A 26,320-nucleotide genomic window follows, 5' to 3' on the forward strand; every position below is an offset into this window, starting at 1 on the left:
ATAGTAAAAACAGAAAAATGAAAACTTCGGTCTTAGTAGAATTCTGCTTTATGTAACTCGGATTCCTTGAAAAGTTCGTGTGTTATTTCCGGAAGTAAACCAAACTTAAATATTAAATTTGAAGAAATTCTGTCAATTAATGTCTTAGATGTGTTAAAATATATAAAATAGGCACCTAGTTTGGTTATCGAGCCTTGATATTTCTAAAAAATTTATAAGTTTTCTGTTTTAACACATTATTCAAGGAAATTGGTTGATTATTTCAATTTATAAGCGCAAAAATGTAAATTTGGCCCATACAGTAAAAGTAAAGTTGTTGACCTCTTATTTCTTCCAAAATTTAGGTGGCTTTCCGTACTGTCACACAAGGCATATGCATTTTCCATTTAATCTGTTGAATATTTTCTTAAAAATTATCAAAAAAGTAAAATCGAGTCGTAAAAAAATACAGTTCACGAGGCCTAACCCGAAATCCTGAAAGTCGATCAATACATGATATCGGTCGGAATAAACTTATATAAAAATATTCATCACACACAGGCCAACAAACCGACGTTTTTCTCAAATTCGTTTATTTATGCTTCCCTGTCATAGAGAAGTGGGTTTCCACCGAAAACTTGATATGCGAAATTTAATGTGATCATATAATCGGCCTTAATGTTTGCAATACGGTCTGTAACAATGACATTTTATAATGTTCCCAAATTTTACTATCTGCAAATGTTCATTTGAAGAATTTTATTTTAAAGAACAAAATTTGTACTACTTATTGTAGATAAAAATAAGTAAATTTTGTTTGAAATATTCAATTTCTTACGTACAATGTTCATGTACCACGTTTCCGAAGGGCAAAACGATGTAAGTCTTGAATTATTTTTGCTTCATGTTACTTGATTATAAAATAAAAATTTCCTTATTACTTTTTCATTTTGGTTTTTATTATAAATATTTTGTTACTAAATTTATCTAACTTTTATGTTTTTCGAAACAACACTCTATCAAAATAATTCAACTATATAAGAAACTTGTTAACATTGCATTGAGTTTATATTATGTCTCATGTTTTCATTTTAGATTTTCGTTGTATAAGTACAAACAAACTTTTTTTATAATGGTGGTTTTAAGTAAGAATGTTTTCACAATATTTTATTTGTCAAATCGAAAAATTGTTCAAATTTTCCATAATAACTACGTTTTCTCTTTTTTCTCGTTTTGTTTTTTTGCTATTTACTAGCAACAAAATATTAAAAACTTAATAGCATAAAAGTATTGTATTAGAAAAATAAACATGTGACATATTTGTTCAATAATTTGTCATATATTGTTTTTATTTTAATTTTTCTCTTATGCATTTTTTTTTTTCTAAAGGACTTCTTTATTTCAAAGTCGCCCTTCGGTGATATGAGAGTAATTTCAATAACGAAAATTTACTTGTTTCTATATCTCAAATTTTTTTTTTTCATTTTAGTTTTATTTTGAGTTCTGGCAAGATAACTGTTGCAAAAGTAAATGTTTTATGGATTTAGATTTTTTGAAAAATTTCAATATTAAGTTTGTACATATAGGAATGACTAACAATTTATGGTAAATTACAATTTATAGTAATAATTAATAGAAGAATCATGTGATACATGTGAAGCTGCATTATTCAATTAAAATCTTCGCTATTAAATTTCTCAGTACGAAAATTATTTAGCTAAGCGAAAAAAGTTGGTTATCTTAAATTTAACACAGTGGCATGAACGGTCTAGTTATTAATACGCAGTCCCAAAGTTTTACATTTCTATATGGATTTACAATTATTGTCAAGAAATTTTATAAGTTTATATTACACTAACTATTTGATTTCGACATACTTGAAATTTGCCACAAATTAAGATCATATTTTTCAGAATGTTTCCATAAACATCGATAATTTTTTTGGTTTTGTTAATGCCAAAATGTATGCTGTGCCTTAAATATAACAAAAACGTTTGCAAAGAATGCGAAGCTTTAGTAGTTTCCTCAATCAATAATTTTGTCTAGAGTCTAGGCTTTAATACACAAATTTTTTCTTTCGATTCGTAAAAAGGTTTTTTCATAAAAAATGAAATTTTTAAATTAATTTCAACAATTAAATTGCAAATGAAAAGTGTAAGTTCGCCAAGGGCTTTTTTGAATAGCATATTTTACTCCATCCTTCGTCTTTCAAAAACTTATATTAAATTTTTTTTTTCCTTCTAATTCAATTTTCTATTTGATTGAAATTTACATTGATCTTGTGACCAGACTGTGTGGAAATTTAAAAAAATTTTTTTCTTCTTTCATTTGGTATCTAAAAATTTTATTATATTTTTGCAGTAGAGTAATTCATATTTTTCCTATTTTTTTTGTTTTTTTTTTAAACTTTAAATAAAAATTTATAGGAAAATTTACATATTGAATTTTTCCTAAAAAAAAAAATAATAAAGAAATGAAAACAAACCATTATTGAGTATACAAGAAATATATTGAAGACATAACCAAAATAACAAGCCAGAATATTAAATCACCATAACAGAAGAAGGAGCAACCTTAAGAAATATCCTTAATGTTATAGTTTTCTTTTTCTTTCTACCATAAGTTTTTTTTTATTATTGTCTATTTTGTTTTCTTGTTTCGATTTTCATTTTCGGCTTTTTATGTTCTTCTTTTATTTTTTGGTCGTTTTCTGTTTGCTTATATATTAAGAATTAAACAACAACTAAACAAACTGAATACTAGCAAAATTGTAGAATACTCTTAAAGTTTCTATAAAGTAATAAAATAAAGAAAATACACGAAGTTGAAAAGAAAAAACAAAATAACAATGGAACATAAAATTAAAAGAGGAACAGATGTTTATGAAAATATCAGTCCTCTAGAAAAAAAATAGACACTTGGAGAACATTGTGAAGTATTCAAAATAGCAAAAAAAAATTCGTACTCTTATTGCTCTTTTCGTAAAATTTTCTATATATGAGACATACGACAAAATATTGAAATTTTGGATGAAAAAAATTCACAATTGGGAGTTACCAGATTATTTTATTATATCTAATTAATTCCCAAACTACTAACTTATTTTCTGATTTTCAAGCATTGATTTTTACAAAAATTAAAAAATAAGAAAAAAATATAACATATTTATATTTTTATCATTGTTGACCTACATATATAATGTTATAATGTGTTAGTAGAGTCAATAGAGTGATACAAAATATGACCACATAATCAGGGATGTATATTTGTGTAGAAAGAGACCAAACATAAAAAAAGAAACAGTAGAATAATTTTGTTTTTTTTTAATTAAAAATTTAACATTACTATTATACAATTCAAAGCCTTCGAATTCTAAAAATTAAAATGTTGAAAGAAATTTTTGAAACCAAAATTATAAACGTTGCAAATAAATTCTTAAAATTTAACAAAACGGGTGCAGTACATTATTAAAATTAATACACGCTTGTGTGAGTATATAGGTTAGAGAAGTGTAAAATAAGAGTTAGTCTATACCTAATCTATCTGAAAAGTTACTTCTTCTACTTTACAATTGAATTGTCTCAAAACAAACGAAGCTAAATGAAATTGTATGATTGCCCACACTGCATGTCGAACAGAACTTTTTTAAAAATAGTTCGAAAACGTTGAAACTAGTGAACTTTTATTATTTTTAAAAACTATTTCATATAATTTATTCATACAATAAACTATACGTTTTTATGTGTTTTAATTTTATATATTTTTTTTTCGCTGTTTCAATATTCCCCTAGAGATGCGCACTATACATAGATCGTAATTAAAAACTCCATTAAAACCAGAAAATACAGCATCTATAATAATATATGGTCGAGATTACAATTAAATTATGATAAATTTGTTATAAAATGCACAAAAAATATTTTATTAAATAAATTTTTTATTATTAATAAATTAAAAATTATAAAGCATAAAAATTTTGTTTGACAAGTAGTTTTTGTCAGTGTTAAATAGTTGTATGGCATTGCTTGTGAACAATGGAACTGCAGTTCCTATTACTAATTTTCGTTACTTTTAAAAGTTGATTTTAAAAATTAATTCTTAAGCGAAATCATACGCATTTTTCAAATTTCGCAATCGCAGGAAAGTAATAGTTGGCTTCTTTTACCGCATATTTGAATTTAAAAAAAACAAAATGACCATAAATTTTAACTTCACCTAAAATTCGTTTTTTCCAAATTTTTAATATCATTTTAACAGCTTTTAGCCACTAATAAATAGTTTATTTCGTTAGAAGATTTTACTCTCAAGTTATCGTCTCTCACAATTTTGTAAAATTTTAATTTTTAGCATATCTTATATTCCCGAAACCGCATGCTTTTTCAAAATTTCAATAAATGCAGATACCTAGTGGCAAATACCATGTCATGGCCCTAAAAAATATAACTATTTTCTCAACTCACGCAATTAACCCTTAACTATGTTAACTTCTATGTTGCCTCTTTCAAATTTTTTTTTGCCTCATCCTAAATTTATGCAATCTAATCTTTTTTTGTATATGAATGAAAGTAATTTTAATAATGTAGTATGTATATATGTACCTAGCTAGATTGTCTTCTATTTTTTGACAAAAGCGATTAATGAAACCTTTATAGCTTTATATAGTCTGATAACTTTCTGATAAACTACGTACTGATATGTGCATAATTAAGTATTCTTTTATTAAAACAATCTTTAAGTACTAAATCGTGTAAAAAATCAAGAGCTGACTTTTATTTCTATTTTTAAGTAATGTACACGAATAACTAAAATATTCGCTTAATCCCCAGATATCATCGAGGTAGGTTTGACATGCATTAAAGTTGAAAGTTTTTCCATTGTGCATTTTTTTTGGTCTCGATTTTCTTGTTTACTTTAAAATTTCAAATGTATGTATATTATCCGAGTGTAATACAAGAAAAAGAAAACAACTATCTACAAAGTTGTAATGGTTTTTATTTTTTGTCCGATTTTCCTTTTTTTCTTTCTTCATGTAAGATAAACAAATACAAACAAAAGAACTTCAATTTCCTGTTCTATAATGGACTTCTTTATTTCACATAATAGAATTTATACAAAATAATAAAACAAAAAAGAAATTACTTCTAACTTCTTTGGGGGATCTATTTTTCCTACACGAATTTTACACACATTGGAATTAGGTGGAATGCGAATCACCATCGTTTTACATTTTTAAATTATCTATACATCTAAACATACTTATATGTGTTTACATTATAATCTAAGTAAATATAACTTCAATCTGTTATATCATATTATAATGGATTTATATACAATGGATCTTTTCTCTAAATTAAATGAATTATAGAAGAGGAATACAAAAATTTCTTTGGTGAAAAAAAAAAAACTCATGATTGAACTGGACTTTCTTTCATATACATACATACATCTATATATTAAGACAGAACGTACATACTCGTATATTATAAATGTAAAATACAATTTCCTTACGATTTATTATTATGTAGTGTGCCGAACAAAAGCAAATAAATTAAAAGAAGTTTAAGAAACAAAAACTTCTTGTTTATTCATTCCATTACTTTGCAACAATTATTATCTTTAATGTTCAAGGCATAATATGGACAGGGTGTTAATTATACATTCGATTTCATTTGTATAAAATTAAACAAACGTAATAGTTTTTAAATTGTACAATGACACAATAGGCTGATTTTGTGTTACAGAGAGCTTAATTGGGAAAAAATATTGATTAATATAATTATTTTCTTTTTATTGTAAGTGGGTTTACAGTAACCCACCCAACCGAATTTCACACCTTGAGTTTTCAACAAAGATGTATTTTTCTGTGTTAGAAAAGCTCAAAACAACTATTGCTAGGTAAATTTCATTTTGTTTACATATGCCTTTTCATACACAAATATATGATGAATTTTTTTCGAAAATAATTAATTTTAGAAATTTGATGCTGTACGGCAATTTGATATTTTTAATAATTTCGAACATAATAACTTAGATAAAGGATTTTCCTGGAATTATTATACATATAGACTTTTCCATCGACGGAGCTAATTAATAAATTTTTCGTTAAAATGGAGTATCATCTAGAAACAAGACTTGTACTATAGTTTTAAGGCCTTAATGAAATTTCAATTGGAATTGTAAATATATAACCGAACCTAAATAATGCTTTAGTTAAGTTAATTTATCCACGGTTCCATTATCTATGATGCGTAAATAATTTTAGAAATGGATTCTTCTTTTTCATCTACACCTTGTAAAATTTTGTTCTTTTTCATTTTCTTTAATAAATTTTCCATCTATTGATGAGTGAATTACTGACTCCAATTTAGATATCTATCAGAAATAATAATAACAAAAAAAAATGAATAAAAAAAAATATGTTGCATGTAATCTAAATTTGTTGTACAACAAAACGATTTTTTTTTTTGTTCCATTTTAAAAGATGCTTCCTCCCATGTTACTCGGTTCCTATATACACTCATGTATAAATAAAATGTGTGTAATACTGGTGTTATCAAACGAAAAATTTAGAAAACAAAACATTGCTTTTCATTGTTATTGCATATAGCGTACAAGATGCTGTTTTGTTCTTATTATTGTTATTAATGCTGTGATTTTCGCTATTTTCTTTTTTCTTTTTGTTTTATTATTATTTTATTTCTGTTGTATAAAAATACAAATAGCTACTATGCATAGCTTCTATGTAAAGTTCTTTGTATTGTTAAATTAAATTTTTGCTTTTGTTTTTGTTTTTTTTTTTGATATTATCTTTGGTTGCTGCTTTAATTTTTTTATTTTGGTTGATAGAATGTTGTTGCTTACGCTAGCGATAATATTCATATATAAACAAATTTTATTAATTGGACAGTAATCGATGGGGGCACGTGTTCTGATTGCAAATAAAAATGTAATATTGTATTTTGTGTTTTTGACTGCAAGAACATAAAAAAGATAAATATTTTTATATTGTAAAAGATCCGCATGTATGTATGTATATCTAGAAAATAGTGTATAGAATAAGAAAAACAGGAAAAAATAGAATATAAGAGACTGGTGGAATTCTATGGTTTAATTTTTTTTTGAAAATCGCTTGAAAAAATATTTAAAAAAAAATTAATTTTTTTTTATTTTTATAGCTTTTAGATTTGAATTTGATTTTATTTACTGAATACTGACTGGAAGCTATTTGGGCATGATGTTGCATCATTATAATTTTTTTTTCTCTTTGTTTATAACATTTTAGATATCTGCTAGTCCAGATTTATGGGTACAACTATAAATGTATAAAGTATGTGTGTATATCTGCATAGGTATTTTGGTGGTTTGGCTTTCGTGGACCATCTTCCTATAAATTTATAGTATATTAGTTCCACTTTTGTTTATGAATTGGATTTTCTTTTTTCTTTATGTTTTAAAGTTCTTATTCTGTTTAAAAGTGTACATTAATTTGAAGTTATTTAGATATTTAGCCATATTTTTTTTATTCGGGTGCTTTTTTTATGTTTTTTTTTGTTTTCGTATGCTACAAATTAATTGAATTATGTAGGTATTTTTCTCTACTTTTTAAAAGTATATTTATTTTGAATTCTTTATCGCAACTTTATTTTTTATACTTCTTATTTATATTACATTATAAATTATAGTATCTGGGCTTTAAAAAAATTTTGTAATAAAAATAAATATTTCTTTTCGTAATTTTTAAAGAATTTTCGGATGAACAACAAAAAACATTTTGTATCTGCGTAAATACTTACATATTATGTATAAAGTATGTATGTACACGGGGTTATGCATCCTAAGTAAATAAAATTTTTACTTTTTTTTTATTTTATGTCTTTAAATATATATATATATACATCTGGTTTTATGGGTTTTGTTTTATAAAAACAATGAAATTCCACAGAAATGTAAAGCAAATTTGGATTTCTTGCAGGGGAAAAATAAGAAATTAATTAATCAAAATAATAAAAGTTGATTTTTTGAATTTTATATTATAATTAGTGTAAAATGTTTATATCTACCTTTTATACATATAAATACGTACATACATATACATATGTATGTCCATAGATTTACTCAATTAAAAAATTTAAAAGAAAATTCTTTTGATTTTCAAAACAGATGAAATTTATAATGAATTTAATTATGTAAAATTTTATTAATTCATTTATGTGTAAGAAAATTATTTTTATTTGTAATAGAAATTTCATAGATGTTTCTTTAATTAATTGCAAATCAAAACATAAAGTAAAAAATCAAAGTTTTAATTTTTATAATGATCAATTATTTTCCTTATTTTCATTTAGAAATATTGGAATTGTTGCAATTTGCCAGAATATACAAAAAATTCATAAAATTTTTTAATTTTTTAATAATTTATTTAGAAAACCAAGATATTCTTTCGGTCTGCTTTGAATTATGAACATGTTAAATTCTTTACAATTCTTATACTTTAGAAAAACAAAGTACTTGTGAATTTTACGCTTATATTTGATGAAATCTATGTTGTGCTTATTGTAGCCTGGGTAAATTTGAAATTTCTAATTTTAAATTTTATTTAATTATGTTTTAAATTTATTCGTGTAAAATTATTTGTAGTTTGAAAGCGCAAAATATTTTTTTATTAGCATATTTTACTCGGTTTCATACCCATCAAAATTGATGGTACATATTTCTTTTATTCACTTTTTATATATTTGTAAATGGTGTAAAATCTCATTTCTTGATGAGTAAAATTCTAATAAGTTTTAATCACACGTACAGAATTCATTAGCGAATACAAATGTGTACGTGTGTTGAAAAATGCTAGAATTTAATAGAATCCACTAACAGCCTGATCGTATATCTCGCTTTTTTACTCACTTTTTATTCACTTTCGAATCCGAATTCTCAGTATTTTCTAATAAATATTTCATTTTTCCAATAAGATTACTCATTTTTCTCAATTGGATTTTTGAATTATTTCTCCAATTATCGACTGAACGTCTTACTTTCAACAACAAAGTGAATAAATTTTGGTTAAATTTAAATAAAAATATGGAAATTCTGTTAAATTTTTATAAAAATGCGAAATTTGTTTTAGCAAATTAAAGTTGAAATTTACGTTTAGTTTTTAAAAAAGTTGGAATTGTTCAACAACTTTTTCAATTATTTCGGAACCAATTAACTTGTGTACATGTGTATATGTGTCTATAAAATACGATTAGCGATACAATTTTATAGCTGATCGAACTAAGGATGATTGAACTTGTATTGGAACTATCAAATTTAATGATAGAAATATGTGTATGTAACTTAATATAAACACGATAGTATAAGAAAATTTTGAATTAAAAAAATTTTTTAATATTAATAGACATAAGCACATACATACGAGTAATATGTTTTTATTTTGTTCATATTTACATAAAATTAAATTAAGTATTTAAAAAACTATTTTACATATTTGGAAAATTTAAAGTAAATTGATTGCTTTTATGAAAATTATTTTGTTCCAATTTCAATTATCCAATTTAAATAAAATTTCAATAACCAAACAAAATTTCCACAATTATTATTGTAATAAATTTTAATTTTACAAAATTTCTATTTGTATTTTATAAATGATAATTTTAAACCACATTCAAAATGCACACACACATATACAGTATTGTGAAATATACAAACATATTCCACCTGAAATATGATTCCTAATTTATATTTTAAATATTAACAACAATTTCAATAAAATTATTATAATTACATTTTATTTTCAATAAATTATTCTATTTATAATGTTTTAGAAAATTTTTTATAACAATAAAATTATGTTGAAAAATTGAAAATTCAAAATGTTTTAACAATAATAAATTTTGTTATAGAAATGAATTAGAAAATTAAATTGGAAATTAATAACGATTATCAGAACTAAATCAGCATGTATTTGGTTTAATAACAAAAAGATTTGTACGAAATATTGTTGATATTATTGATTTAATAAATAACTTGCAGTATATCGTTAATATTGTTTTCCATATTTATTTTTTCCAAAGACTAAAAGTAACAAATCAAAGAGCAAATCACATAAAATAGAAGTAAGTTTTTTTCGTTCAGATATTTTTATTAAAAGTATTGGTCTCAAATTTATTGAATGTGTGAAAGATTTGGAACTTATAATTCACGCTTGGCTAGATTATGTGCAAAAATGCTGCATTATTAGTCTGCATGACCACAAAAGTAAAAGAATCCTAATTTTAATAGTTTATTAAAAAAAGCAGATAAAATTTTTTATTTTTTCTATTTTGTTATTAAGTCAAAACTTAAACCATTGGAGCTAAAAAAATTTTACTTCAATAAACCTAAATATTTAAATTCAAAATCACTGAAAGTTTTGTATATTGTACTTAAAATATATAGACCTATCTAAATACATAATTACACACTATATATTTACACAAAAAATAAATTTTAAAAAACAATAGATAAAATAAAAATGGTTTATGAGTTGCTAAAAATTCCTTACACAAAAATTTACAATTCGTTTTCTATGTATGAAAAAGTAGTGGGTAAAAAGGAGTTGCAGTAAAAATTTATTCTGACAAATTTTTCATTTTTACACTGAACATCTTACTAAAGTATTTTTTATTCAGCTCCTTTTATTTATCTAACAAAGTGGCAGTATGTGTGTACAGTGTTTGTGTGCATATTTTAAATACATAATATATTTAAAATAGTGCAGATATTTCAAATATTTTTTATGTTTCCGTATTAAATTTTTACATTTTTACAAATATTTTTCTTTCATTTTATTTTTAAATTAATTTTTTTTTCTTCAAAAATGAACATTATAATTTCTTATTATTATATTTTTTTTCCAAAGCCCTTTTTGATTTCTTTTCATCACTTCTATGTAACTCCTAATATAACTTAAATGTACTAAACCAAATATTAAGTGAAAGGGGCGATGATAGTTGAGTTTCTGCACTTAAACTCATATTGTATTTTGTTTAGTTTCTTATTTTTTGTTTTGTTTTTGGGAAAAATATAAAATTTTATTCCTCATTATATGGAATTGAGGAAAATTGACGCAGAGGTGGTTCCAAAACCCATTACGTACACATAAAATATAAAATATTTTTCTTTACATGTGTTGAAAATGTAAAAAAAAAAATCTTTTTTGATCAAAAACAGAAAATTGTTATTTCATTTTTTTCTTATTTTTCTTGTTATTTTTCCCAGTATTTCTGGTTCTTTGATGTTAACAAAATAGAGTACAGAAAATCTATTAGGAATTTTAATGGCAATAAAAGATTTTTCATTTTTCCATGTTTTTTCTTTAGTAATTTTTTCCTTTTTTTTTATTTTTTGATAAGAAAGTCTTCTTAAAACTTTTTATCCAGTCAATATATAAAGTAAAAGTCTTTTAATATTCCCTTCTCTTCTCAAATATTTTGTCATAAAAAATAATTTTTTTTTTATGAAATCATGAATGATTCATTCGAAAGAACAAAATAAAAATAAAGAGAACAAAAATTTTTCAAAAGAAAATATTTTGAATCCTTTTGAATTTCAGTTTTTTTTTAATAGAGTTTTTCTCATTTAAAATATGCTCAATGTTTATTTTGGTATTGTACAGAGTGATTAATTTGAAAATTTCATCACACTGTGATGAAACTAAATAAGTATAAAGAAGGGATTAAACTTATTTGAATTTACACCAATTTCTGAACGAAATTTGAATTATTAATATTGTAATTTGAATATTCATTCATGGTTTTACTAATTTTATAAATATTACAATTATACTAATTGACAACTATTGTAGCACACACATACATGCTAATCAACTTACAATTTAATGTATATTTTCATACGACTTCTGAGCTGAGAATATGTGAACAATAAAATCTCAAAAATAATCAAAATCACAGTGTAGAAGTCTGTAACACTGACAACTTTAAATGAAACACCGTATAACAACAGAGAATATTAATATACACATATGTATACTAAATAGTGTACTTTTATAGTGTGAAATAAATAAAATTTATAATGAAAAAAAAATCTTAAAACTTGAAACAAATTCTATAAAAAATAAATATTAGGAAGTTTATAATTGAAGTTGAATATTAAAGAAAAAAAAAATAAAAAAAAAAGTACTCCTAAAAAATTTCGAAAATATTTTTCACATATTTTGTTCAAGGGCCTAAAATTATCAAATTCAAAAATCTAAATAGAATTAGTTTACATCTAAATCAGAAAAAAAACAGAAAAGGAGGATGACACTTTTAAGGCATTCTTAAAATATAATTGAATATTTTAATATTTTAAAAAATGTCTTAAAATAAACAATTTCCCATTAAAATTTTATTTAAAAATTACATATTTCAAAAAATAAACAATATTCATGAAATATTTCTGACTAATTTATAATTAAATTGGACAGATTAGTTTTCAAGTTAAAAGAAAAAACACTTGTTAAATCTTACACAATGCGAAAATTTAAAAAAAAAATTTATGTAATAATATTAGCTATGACTGGAAGAATATCGTATTTTAATTTGAAAATATCGTAAATTTTCAGCATAAAATGTAGGCCAACAATACCATTAAAATTAAATACAAGTTTCCTTAAATTTTTTAAATTTAATGTAGACAACCTAAAGTATTAAAACTTAGCCACATAAAATTTTATTCAGAAATTTTTGCAAGTAAACTTGTATAAAAAGTTTTAAAATTTTTTCTTCCCATGTTTCTCCGAAAAAAAGTTCTTTTTTGTCTCTTCCACTTATATTAAATCAAGTTTTAGAAAAAAGGTTCAAATTTCCTCTAAAATCTCCAAACCATTAAGTTTATTACTATATTTATTTTTTTTTTGTAATATTAAATTTAATATTGAATATATACAGTCCATGTCAAAAAAAGTTTATTCTTAAAACAAATGATCCGATTCATACTTTTCAAATAATTGTGGGCTGTTTCTGATTCTTGAATAGTTTTTTTTTTAGGTTTTTTATTAATTAAAATTAAATTTAATGTGTTACAAAATATAAAACAGAAAAGGACCACAAATTGTTATGATCTACACATAATTTCTAAAATAATAAATTTTTAATATTTTCTTGGGGACAAACTCTAATTATCCTTATCTAAAAATAAAGTATAAAACGGAATATGTGTATAAATATTTAAATAAAAATTTAAAGGATGTTAAAAAATTTTACATGTCAGAACGTATTTATAGTTCTTCTTTGAACTGTTTCTATTAAGTAAAATTTGTTTTCTAAATTTTCTGTAACATTTCCGTGATGGCATTTAAAATAGTAAGCTATATCAAATATATTGTAAAAACAGATGTAATGAATTTGATTTCAATTACCAAACTGATAAGAGGGGTTAAACGTTAAAATAGATTTTTAATATTTTTTAGGCATTTATGAAAATCGCATTGCACCCTAAATATAAAATGTAAAAATATTATTTGAGTGTTACCACATAATTATCTTTTGTATTTGCGTTTAATAAATTTATTAAACATTGGAATCTCTGCACAAGAAACACCTGAAATTTATAAAGATTTTAATTCAACACATCGATTTTGTATTATAGCTCATCTTCAAAATATAATACTAATTTCAAATATAGTTTTTGTTAAAAAGATATGTATATTTTACATGTGGTATTGGTTGCATTGCATTAAAACAAAAAAAGGAAACAAATATTGCGTTGCATTACGTAACCAATGGTAATAATCTGCCTAGTAGATATGCAATTTGAATTTTCCTTTATATATATTAACAGCTATATTGTAGACATTAACCAAAACATTAAACTAGACAGCTTTACAAAGTGTCAAATAAAATTCTACAATGTAATCAATATTTCTTTAAGTTAAGCTATTTTTGTATACTTATTAGTACATACTTTAATATTTTACGCTAGTCTATGTCAATAATTCATTTAAATAATATTTTCTAAAATTAAAATAGCGTATCATAAAATGTAATGTAAAAAATAATATAGGCAAAATAACAGATAATAACCTTACAATTAATTTAAAAAAAAAATCAAAATAGGAAAAAATTCAGTAAAACTGTTCTAAAGACTAAAAAAATGTCCTGTCAATATCAATTTAATATCAAATCTTTGTATAGGTAAAATATTTATATTGTCATTATAGTACACAATAAACTAAAATTAAACCAAAAATCGTTAAATGCTTTTATATTAAATTAAAAGCTAAGAAAATAATAGCCATGTAGTTAAAAAAGGATAATGTGTTTACGAAAATTATGTAATAAATCTTAAATTACTAATTATTTTAATTTGAGAAATTCTCTTCTTCTTCCTATTTCATCATTATCTGTATCTATACACATACTTATACTACATAATACATTATGTAATATATATTTCATTGTTATTATACATTTATCATTATGAATAGTCCTTTTCATCCTTAATATATGATATACTTACGGTAGTGGCAAAACTTGATGAAATTGACCATAAAATTTATTTTTCTTTACATTATTTTATGATCTAAAATTAATATACCTACATACATATACATATATATGCATATATAATACTTGTGTGTATTTTTGGTTGAGTAACATAAATTTTATAACACTTTATTGTTTGCTGTCATATATGTATATCTCTTCGCATACATACACTTATACAGGCATTTTATTTACATTAAATGTGTATTATAAATTTGTATAATAATGTAAATATGTATATTTTACATAATATGCATTTATATAAGAGGTTGTAAATCAACATTCTATATAAATTTAATATTAATTTAAAATTTAATACATTTTAAAATAAAATTATTATAGTAATTTTTGTCCATAAATTTAATTTTAAATGATTATAAATGATAGCTGAAAGGATCCAAATAATAAATAATATCCTAAATTTTAAATTACATATAAATATGTTGATGAACCATGCGCATATTATATATGTCCATACATATACATAAACTGTGCATATTATTTACGCGTGTTGGCATTTTATAATACTAATTGAGACTAAATTGATTAAAAAAAAATTTTATATATGGTTAAATTGAATTTTTGTTGAATTTTTAATAAATTTACGCAAAATATTATTATTTATTTAATTTGAATAAATTTTTTATTTATAATTTTCATTTTAAATATATTTATAAAAAAATTAAATTACAATATAAAATAATTATTATAAGAATTAATGAAAATTTTATAAATATTTGCAAATTTTAATACTTCTATAAAATCCAATACAAAAACAAAAAGTATTTTGAAATTAAAATAGATTTTCTACATGCTTTGAATTCAATGCCACACCACGTCAATTAAATATAGTGATATTAAAATTTTAACTAGGAGCATTGGTATTTTGAATTTTTATACATTTCGAAAATGCACAAACTACATCGAAAACTACCACTCACTTTTTTATGTAATCCAAAATTTAATCAGTAATTTAATAGAGTGCCTATTTGAAATGAAACTATACATTTGTCTTTTATAGTTTTTGGCTTTTTTTATATTATGATAATGAAATCAATTTTTATTTGTTATGTTATATTTATTTTTTTTTTAATTCAGAAGATTTAGGTTGCTAATTAAGATTATTAATTGCAATGAAATTTTATTTAGACGTGTCTACTGCCATTTAACATAACACTATACTACAATTTTTTACCTATACTCCGATTTATTAACGCCATAATGTTCTTTGTTATTGTGAAAATAAAAAATAATAACGCCGACAATAAAAAATGCTTTCCTCTACGTGTATCAATCAATTCCATATTCTGTTGAAATTTTGCTCTCTTGTTTCAAATTCTGTTATGCATATTTTAATTAAAATTTTAATTTTATCCCAATTAAAAATTTTGAATGAATAATAAAATTAATTTGAAAATAAAAAATGACTACTACATTTTTATTTTCAATTTAGCCCACATCATCAACATAAAATCGCGGGAAGATCGTGGGGTATTTTATGAATTGCTTTTTTTTAAAAAACAAAATTAGATTATTTTAAATGAAATTATGGTATCCTTCTTCTATACTTAAACTACCAATCAACTTCATTGTTTAAAATAGCTAAAATTAATAATGTTATAAATCTATTTAGACTTATAATTATACCAGAAAAATTTGAGTTTCTCAAAATCCTTAAAATACTTTGAATAATAATATTGAAAAACAGGATTTCATGTAGGTTGTGAATTTCCATAAACGTAGTTCTACAATTTAATAACAGTGACCATACATATACATTCATATATGATTAAGAAAATTTCAAAATATTTATAATTTATAATATAATTACTCTACAGATTGCATAAAATAAATTTTCAACATCATTGTTTGTTATAAAATAAAAGGGAAATTAAAACAAAAAAAATTATAAAACAAAATGGAATAATGACAAGAGATTTCATGATGAATGAAATTTAAAATATATTCAATTTAATTATTTTGCATTTGCTATTATAAACAATTTGCAAATTGATATAATATATAAGCATATAGTATAGATATATATATGTATATAAAATAAATATTTTATATTTCCGTACCAAAAACGGAAATGAGAGAAATCGTTTATAGGCAAAGCTTAGTTTAACATACGTATATATACTTGTATCTTATGTTATACTATGAGTTTTGAAAATTTATTAACAACTATAGAATTGGTAAAGTCAGCTTGATTGACTCTGTGGCATCTATTTGTATTTTTGATTTTATGAGTTGCTTGAGAATTTTTACTTGAATTAGTTTAAACTTGACAGGTTTAAGATTTTTAGAAACATAATTAAATTATTAAAATTATATGGTAGCTAAAGAAGAAATCAAATAATTTCAATTAAATTGTTAGAGAATGTTGACTACTTACTATTACTAATGTATAAAAAACATACTTATTCATTTCATTAAGCCCGCCGTCCATGCGTGTTTTAACAAATTTAAACTTTATATACATATTGATATTTACGTAAAGAAAACTTTTACCTACCTTGTCTCTTTGAAAGTTAGGCCCTGTAAGTAATCGAAACCATCATTCAATATTATTTTTCTTTTACCAGCTAAGCTGTGGAAATCTAAAAATTTAATTTTAAAAATTAATTAATGATTTATTTTATGCGAAATAAAATTCTTCCACTTCCCTCTTTTCCACATAACTTTTTTCAAAAATATTTTGCCACTAAAAGAATTTATTTTTTATTATCTACTTATAATTAGACGTCCAACTTGATCTTTAATTTAAAGTTTTAATTTTTATTCTTATCCCAAAAATTGTCACCAATTATTGACAATGAAAATTAAAACTATGTATTCTTTTTTTAAGTAATTTCACTTATTTTTAAGTAATTTCAAGGAAAGCTACTGCTTTACAAACCATTAGTTTGATTTAAATTTATTGCATATATTTTTAATAGAAAATGTTTCTTTGAATTTTTACAAAAATTTGTAAAATATTTCAATACGAGTATTATGTCAGTTCTAATACTACAAATACCATGGCACAATTTATTAACAAAAAAAAAACTAATTCAACAATAATAAAAATTTTTGAATTCATATTATGTACAGTCTATTATGTACATGAATTTACATACATACATATATATATATATATATATGCCATATTATTGCGAATGATAAAATTCTATGACTGTAAGTAATTTTAAATATTCTAATATACACAAATGCAGATATCATACTGTGTACAGACCGCTCAAATTTTTGGATACCATTAGAACTTAATCATTTAAATAATCCCATTTTACTGAATTAAGTTGTTTTTGTTTTTGGAGTAACAGTATCCTTTTAATACAGTATTGTGTTTATCAATATAATAATTATAACATATGTAAATATATATATACATATATCTACTTACATATATGGAATTACATTCATTGATATACTATAATACATGTGCATAGAATTTATACATGTATAATGTATCCATATACGCATAGGATATAATTTATTTTTTAAAAAAATAGAATTTTATCTGTTTTCTAACGAGTATTCAAAATCTGATTAAAGTCTATTCGATTACGAGTCAATTGTTTTTCCTGAAAAAAAAAATTTAAAAAGTCCTTTTTATGTTTCGGTTATTTTCCACAATAAAAAAAATTAAAAATGAAATTTCTTGTTTAGGATTTTTTTTTCTTTGTTTTTGTCAAGAAATAATGTAAAATTTTATTTATTACAGATTTCCTTTTTCCATTAAATGGTTAAATTGTAATTTTAGGAAAAAAATATCCAAATACCCATTCTCATCAATTCTGAAAGGATATTAAAAATTTCGGATTTCAGTTTTATTCAGAAGATTATAGCAAATTTTTGAATTTTATATAAGTACCAATGTATAATTTGTAATTTGTTAAAAGGAATTGAATATACGGTCAATGACATTGGGCTCACAGTAGCTATAAAAATGATTATTCTCATATATTAATTCATAAATTAATTATAGAAAATTTCAAAGAACCAGTATTTTAAAAAATGGTAAAAGAGAAATAAATTAACAATGGGGAAAAAGAAGCAGAATATTTAGGATATTCTCCAGTATACTTGCAATTAATCATATTAAAATTTCATAAAATGAAATTGAAGATCCTATTCATATTATAAAATGGTTTCATGTTATCCGTATCCGTATAATATGTTATTGAAAATCTTTTGATTTTTGTGAATCCAATTGTTGAATAAATAAAAAATTAAGCAAAATAAGAGAAAATAAAAATGAGTAGGAGGAGTAAGTCAGTTTTTCTTCATTACAGATTTAGACTAAAAATTGTAAAAGCAATTTGTTAAAAAAATCAAAAACTTGTTTACTTAATTAGAGTAGGTACACAAGTTGTAATGGAATTTCTTTGATTTAACCTTTTTAAGCCTATGGGGATTGATGAGGTGTCTCAAAAGATTTGAACTGTTCTAAGATATTTTCAGTAGACGACTTTTTAATGGACTTTTTAGTTATAATTGCTTTCATATCTGTATGTATAATATGAATATTACATGTATCTAAGAAATAATAAGATTTTGGAATGGATTCGTTTACGCTCAGATAGATAAATAGGTAAATCAAATAGACTAAATTTTCTAATTTTTATGTGAGCACATCTTGAGATATTTTGTTCTTAAAATAACGCACTATTGAAAAATTCAAATATTATTTTAAAGTCGACGCAAAATGGTTCACAAATATTTCTATTTCTTTATTTATTAAGCTTTTGATAAGAACTCGATGTTATTTCAAAATTGGAATTTATTAATTGTACAGTGAAATAACTTTATTAGGCTAATTTTGAATATGAAAATTATTAAAAATATTCGAGTAAGAGCATTCGAAAATCAAAACAAAAATATAATTGAATTTATTTCGATTCGACAGATAAGAGGTAATAAAAGGTGCAAATAGAAACCATTTTGTTTGTTTTATCTTTTAATTTCTTGATTGCATAACACTTTACGGACAACTATTAATATCATTGCCACATATTAATTAAAATTTTATTTTGATAAGTTGGAACAGAATAATTTTACTAAAACAAAATTTTCTATTTTTTCTTACAGATTATCCTAGAGTTGAAGTAGGACCAGCGAACCCACTACGTGTTGAACGTGAACGTACAGCCAAATTGGAATGTAATGTTGACTCTAAGCCAAAAGTTTCGAACGTACGTTGGACGCGTGAAGGTACCGACGGTCGCACAGATGGTCGTTATATCGGTTCGCAATTTATTCACTCTATACAACGGGTTTCAGAACAAGATGCAGGAAAATATAAATGTACCGCAGATAATGGATTGGGACGTACGGGTGAACAGGAAATATTTTTGGATGTATTATATGCACCAAGTGTTGTTATTGAGTCTAAAACACGGGAAGCTGAAGAAGGCGCGCCTGTTAGCATACGTTGTAATGTAACATCAAATCCAAAACCTGTTACTATTGAATGGTTGAAAGAAGGTAGTCCAGATTTTCGCTATAATGGTGAAGTATTAAATTTGGGTAGCGTAAGAGCAGAAAACGCTGGTAATTATGTATGTAGGGCTGTTAATATTATGGAACCATTTGATGGGAAACGTGTTGAACGTGTTGGTAATTCAACTGTTGCCCTATTAATAAGACACCGACCCGGCCAATCATTTATTACACCAAATAAACCAATAGTTCATGTTGGAAATGGTGTGACATTAACATGTTCTGCAAATCCTCCTGGTTGGCCTGTACCACAATATCGTTGGTTTAGAGACTTAGACGGAGAATTTACAGGATCGAATTCAAAAATATTAGCGCAAGGTTCACAATATATCATACCAAGAGCTCATTTAGGTAGCGAAGGAAAGTATCATTGTCATGCAGTAAATGAATTAGGAATTGGAGAAATGGCAACAATTATTTTAGAAGTCCACCAGCCACCACAATTTTTAGCTAAATTACAGCAGCATATGACAAGAAGAACGGGTGATACAGATTATGCCGTTACGTGCAGTGCAAAAGCAAAACCTAAGCCAAGTGTAAGATGGCTTAAAGATGGGAGTGAAATTTTGCCAGAATTAAATCTTTATGAAGTTAAAACAAATCCAATTCAGGGTTCAAACGGTATGGTTACAGTACAAAGTATGTTAAAATTTCATGGTAAAGCCAGACCCAATAACAACCAGTTGATACCTGGTGATCGTGGAATGTACACTTGTCTTTACGAAAATGAAGTAAGTCAAGCCAATTCAACAATGCATTTAAGAATTGAACATGAACCAATCGTTTTAAATCAGTACAATAAAGTTGCAACTGATATAAGAGAAACAGCTGAGGTAATCTGTAGAGTTCAGGCATATCCAAAACCTGAATTCCAATGGTTATATGGTAATAACCCATCACCATTATCAATGTCGTCAGATGGTCATTATGAAATACATACAAGTTCAGATAACAATGATATTTACACATCCGTCCTTAGAATAAATCAATTGGTTCATAATGATTATGGTGACTATACGTGTCGTGCTACAAATTCACAAGACGCTGTGAGAACTGTCATACGTCTTCAACAAAAAGGTAAACCAGAAAAACCAACAAATGTTCAAGCAAAAGAAATTGGACCAAATTTTGTTACATTAGTATGGGATTCTGGCTTTGATGGCGGTCTAAGCAATACAATGAAGTTTTTTGTTGCATATCGTCGAGTTTCAACTCCACAAAAAGAACAAATGATATCTGATTGTGCAACATTAGCTACAAGTAACACAGATTGGATGGAATACGATTGTCAACGTGAAAGTCCTTGTAAAATTCAACCATTAGATCAACATCAAAGTTATGCTTTTAAAGTAAAAGCACGTAACGCTAAAGGTGAATCGGAATTTTCGCATGAAGTTTTAACAACAACAAAAGTTAGTAAAATTCCACCGCCATTGCATGTCACATTCGATCCAAATTCAAGAACATTAGGTATAAATGTTGGAGCAACATGTTTAGCATTAATTGCTGTAGTTGAAACCTTAATTAATCGTGATACACCATCAGCAGCATGGGAAATTGTTGATACAGTACAATTACAAGTTTCTGGTAATGGACCAACATTTAAGGAAACAGTTATACATCATTTAGCGATTCCACGTCGTTCTGGTAATGCCAGATCTTTAGGTAGCTTAGTATTAGAAGATGATGTACCAATGGCATTGGAAGATGATATGGGACCAACAGTTCGTGTTAAATTATGCCTAAAATCAAATAACGAGCATTGCGGTGATTATGCAGAAGCTGAGAGTAAGTTGTATTGTAAATATGTACGTAGAACAAGTAGAAATATGTTTGTGCGTGTATATTTTTTTAAATCGAACTTCTTATCATTCTGTACTTCAACTTTGATTTATATTGCGAAGTTTTGAAATTAATAAAATAAAAGACTTACATAAGTTCAAACCTATGTATTTCTTCAATCATACAATAAACAAACACACATATCTCAGATCTACATCAACAAACATTATCTATTTACAAAATTGAATGAAAAAGAAAAATTATTTATTTATTCTCAATTTCTTTTCTTATTTTTTTTTCTCCATTTCTTGTAGTTGGATCATCTTATATAGCTGAAGCATCAGCATTACCAATACCAACATTAATAGCAATTATTGTTTCCTGTATAGTATTTGCCCTATTTGTTGGACTATTACTAATGTTCTGCCGTTGTAAGCGTAATCAATCAAAGAAAAGTGCTGCTGCAAAAGATTACGAAATGGATTCAGTTAGACCATCAATTGTTGCCCAACAAAATCAAGCACCACCACCATACTATCCAGCTAGTGGTTTAGATAATAAAGCACTTGAACATTCAATGGATTTAGCACTCAGTATGGAAGATCAAAAGACTGCTGTCTATGCATCGCAGAATGGTTTTAGTTATCATCCAAATACTGGAATTCAAGTGCCTCAGCATACAATACCAGGAAATGAATGTAAGTTTTTTTTTTTCATTTTCAGTTTCCTCATCCTATAAATCTTTTTCTTTTCTTGTTTTTTTTATTTTTGTTTTATATTACTCTCCATTTATTTCATTCCATCTTTTTTATATATTTTTCTTTTTCTATTTATATTCCTTTTGTTGTTATCCTTATTATTGTATTCGAATTGAATGTTTCTCTAATTTTTTGTATTCTACATTCTTTTTATATAATAACAAGTACTTATGTATGTATGTACAATGCAGATTGCTATTTTATTAATTGTTCTTGTAATAAATATAAATATGTATTATGTACATAACTATGTATGTACGTGTGTATTTTTGCATATATAGCCTGTAATTTTGGCCACTGTATTGAGAGAAATGAACTGAAAATAAAAGGATCGTTACGTTTTTAGTAAAAAAAATTTTTTTGTTGAATATTTCCATCACTAAAAAATGGCGACACCAATAATAAACGAACTGACTGTGCAATACTTTTTCAACAAAAAGTTTGTTTTCTTCTAACTACACAACAATCAAAATAAATATACATGTATACTCGTATAACGGCAATATGTATTTGTTAGGTTTTTTTTATTTTAAACAAGATACTCATAGAAATCAAATATCCTTTAGTGAGTACATGTATCTCTATTCTTAATGGAAAACTGATATTTTAATCAACATTTTTACTATGTATGTAATACAAAAAAAGAGAAAACAAAATGCATGAACCATAACGTCCTTTTATCAGGATCAAGCAATTTTACAAAAAAATAAATTTTTGATAAAGTCGCCGTAAAATTGGTTTTTTCGAGATACTTTTTTAAGATCTCTTAGTTATATTGATAAATCTTTTAAGAAATCGAACTTTTAACAATATAAATTCTTCAAAGGAAAATTATTTTAAATAAAATGAAAAATTTGTAAGTCGACTTGTCCAAGAATTTTGCATATGACTTCTTTTTTATGTCGCTTTTAAGTTTTCGGTGGAAATAATATTCTAAAATTAAATTACGGCAAAAATTTTTCAATTTTATTAAACAAATGTAGAGAAACTTTATTGCAGACGATGCAATTTTCACTTTGGCAACCTACTTGTTCCATCTGTAGTGCAATTAGTGCTCATTTTAAAACAAAAAAATGCAAAATACAATCTCCTGTTTAAAAACAATCAAATAAAATTTGATATTCGTTCTATGAGAAATTTTGAAATTGAAATTTTTAAAAGAGTTCTACTGTTTCAAACGAATGTGTGGGTACACTTTTTAAATAATAGTTTTTAAAATAAATTAAGGACATTCTGTTGTGATCTGTTGGGAGAATTTGTAAATCAAATGATTGTATTTTTTTTTTTGCATTTTTTTTATCAATTTATTAGTTTTATTTAAAGATTATTATGAAACAATTTTTTTTTCCGTTCGTCACTAACCACGAGAAGATGAATTAAAATTCCGAAAGAATTTCATTGAAAATAATTTTAAACAAAATTACTATATAGAGAATATAGAGAAATGAAAAAAAAATTCAATTAATTGGAATCGTCATAAAAAAGAAAACAAATTTTTAATTTACAACTTCAAAATTTTTTTTTATTATCCGTATAAAAATGAAACGTGATTTTGTTAAATATATTTTTTTTTTACATTTTTCTACTTGTATATGCCCACGTTCGATTCATACAATCGAATTTCCATCCAGGACAATTATTATTTTCAAACAAACACAAAAAAAGTAAAACAAATTTGTAATCGAAGAAAAACTCAGGATTTCATTATTTTCCAATTGGTAGCTTGAATATTTTTAAAAGCAGTTTAAAATCAGAAATATTAATTTAAAAATCTTATTGCTAGAGTTTTTTTGAAATTTAAACTGAAGAAGTACAAACGTAAATTAAATAATTTTGATATTTATTTTTTTTAACAATTAAAATATTTAAACAAAAGTATTGATTTCTAGCAAAAACAGCTATTTTAAACTTTTTTAGTAACCAAGAAGGAAATCTTTGTTACTTTATAAAAACTACGATACTTAATTCTTTAAGTTTTTCAAACTAAACAATTTAATTGAATTCCGAAAATATTGAAATTTCTGTTTGGCAAGAATAGATTCTTAAGCCGACTAAAATGCAAAACATATGAAGGTGTATTAAAATTCTTTTCGCCTTAACTATAGCTCTTTTGTCGAAAATTAGATACAAAAGACTGTTAAAATGATTGATTTTAGGAAGAATATTTTTTTCACACTGTCTCACAATTTTATTTAAGTATATCTTGACTATATACTTTGATAAAATTAAAAATAAAACTTTGAAGTCTTACTTTAAAAAACTTCAGTAAAAATTTTAAACATTCTTGTATTTTGAACCGCCATACATCGTATTACATTGGGCTTTAAATTTTCAATATCAGTTAACGTTACAAGTCTTTATTTTTGAACGTTTTTCCTCCATGGCTTTAAAATTACATATAATTATCTTGTATGTAACAAGTAGACAAATTTATATCAAATCATTAAAATAATTTCCTTAAATGTTTCCTTTTTAGCTAATTTTTTTTTTCGTACAAAATTTATTTACAATTAAATATCATTTACAATTTCAATCTATTGCCATGCCATGTATACTTTACCAGTTTTACCTTTCTTGCAAAATAATTTGTTCTCAAATTGGTGTAAAATTACCCTTATTTTCTAGAAGCAATTATTATTTTTTTTTTGCCATCATGTGAAGAAAATTAAACCAAATATCCATAAAAATACGTACATTTGTATGTTTATGTTTCTATCTATTGTATTCTTCTTCCTTTTGTCAGGCAATTCTAGGAAATTTCAAAGTATTCATTTCTCCTTTGTATTTGCGTACGTATGTCGTATGCAATAGACATGAGTGTAAAATATTAAAGCAATTAAATTTCAATTTGTATTCAAGATAACATTCTTCTACACATTATTTTATACTTTCTCGTTTGTTTATTGCATATGTGTATGTTGCGTATAAAAGTAACATTAAAATAAAGTATAACAATCAATAAAATTAATTGACTTTATTTCATTTTTTAAACGGCTAAAATTTCCGATAGATTCATGAAGCCACCTAGCATGTTTCCGTGTCATATTTTTCTTGTTAATGTACCACCATCGTTTTTCTTTCCTTTTTTCTTTCTTTTTTATAAAAATTTAAAATTTTTACTTTAAAAATGAATAACAAAATCCCTTTTTTTCTATTTTTTTTTTCAATTTTCTCACTTACTATGTAAGACGGCATTCTTAGGATGCTATACGAGAGACATATACGAGAAAAAAAATATTTTTTTTTCTTCATTTACTTTTATAACATTTTCTACTCACAATTCCATGTTATCCTTTTTTTCTCAAAATGCGTATGTATGTATACCGTTTTAATAATATAATATGTAAGTATGTTTGTGTATATTACAAATTTCTCTGAATTTTATTTGAATTTCTCACGTACATTATTTTATTTCATTTTCTTAACAATTCAACATTTAAAATAAATTCCAAATTAAATTCTAACGATTCAATTCAATTGAATTTCCCAATGAAACGGAACATATTGTATAATATTTTCTTTGTTATATAATGTAAGGCTTACTCGTATATCTATAAACATAAATGAATATGATACGAACATACTTACTTGACATTCTATTTTTGATGGAATAATATTGAGAAAAATAAGAGAAAATTTTTGATATCTGGGAAAAAAATGCCAAAATACGAGTAGTAACCATTTTTTGTTAATAAAATCTCTAATGGGTTCTTTCAAATCTTTGTTAAGTCTTTGATTAAATAGTGTAATCTTTGATAACTTTACAAAAAATGT

The 26,320-nt window shown here is 24.3% G+C and overlaps 1 protein-coding gene across 1 annotated transcript in view; it reads left to right on the forward strand.

The window, feature by feature from the left end:
- The window catches only part of LOC129615131 (hemicentin-1-like), a 189,431-nt gene that overhangs the window by 116,108 nt on the left and 47,003 nt on the right, over positions 1-26,320 (forward strand). The window contains exons 5-6 of the mRNA XM_055530208.1: positions 19,596-21,794; positions 22,103-22,486. Of these exons, the coding sequence (XP_055386183.1) occupies positions 19,596-21,794; positions 22,103-22,486 (2,583 nt within the window). The remainder of the gene's footprint in view (positions 1-19,595; positions 21,795-22,102; positions 22,487-26,320) is intronic.

The sequence above is a fragment of the Condylostylus longicornis genome, unplaced genomic scaffold (genome assembly GCF_029603195.1).
Source record: "Condylostylus longicornis isolate FDR11 unplaced genomic scaffold, ASM2960319v2 ptg000135l, whole genome shotgun sequence".
Lineage (NCBI taxonomy): Eukaryota > Metazoa > Arthropoda > Insecta > Diptera > Dolichopodidae > Condylostylus > Condylostylus longicornis.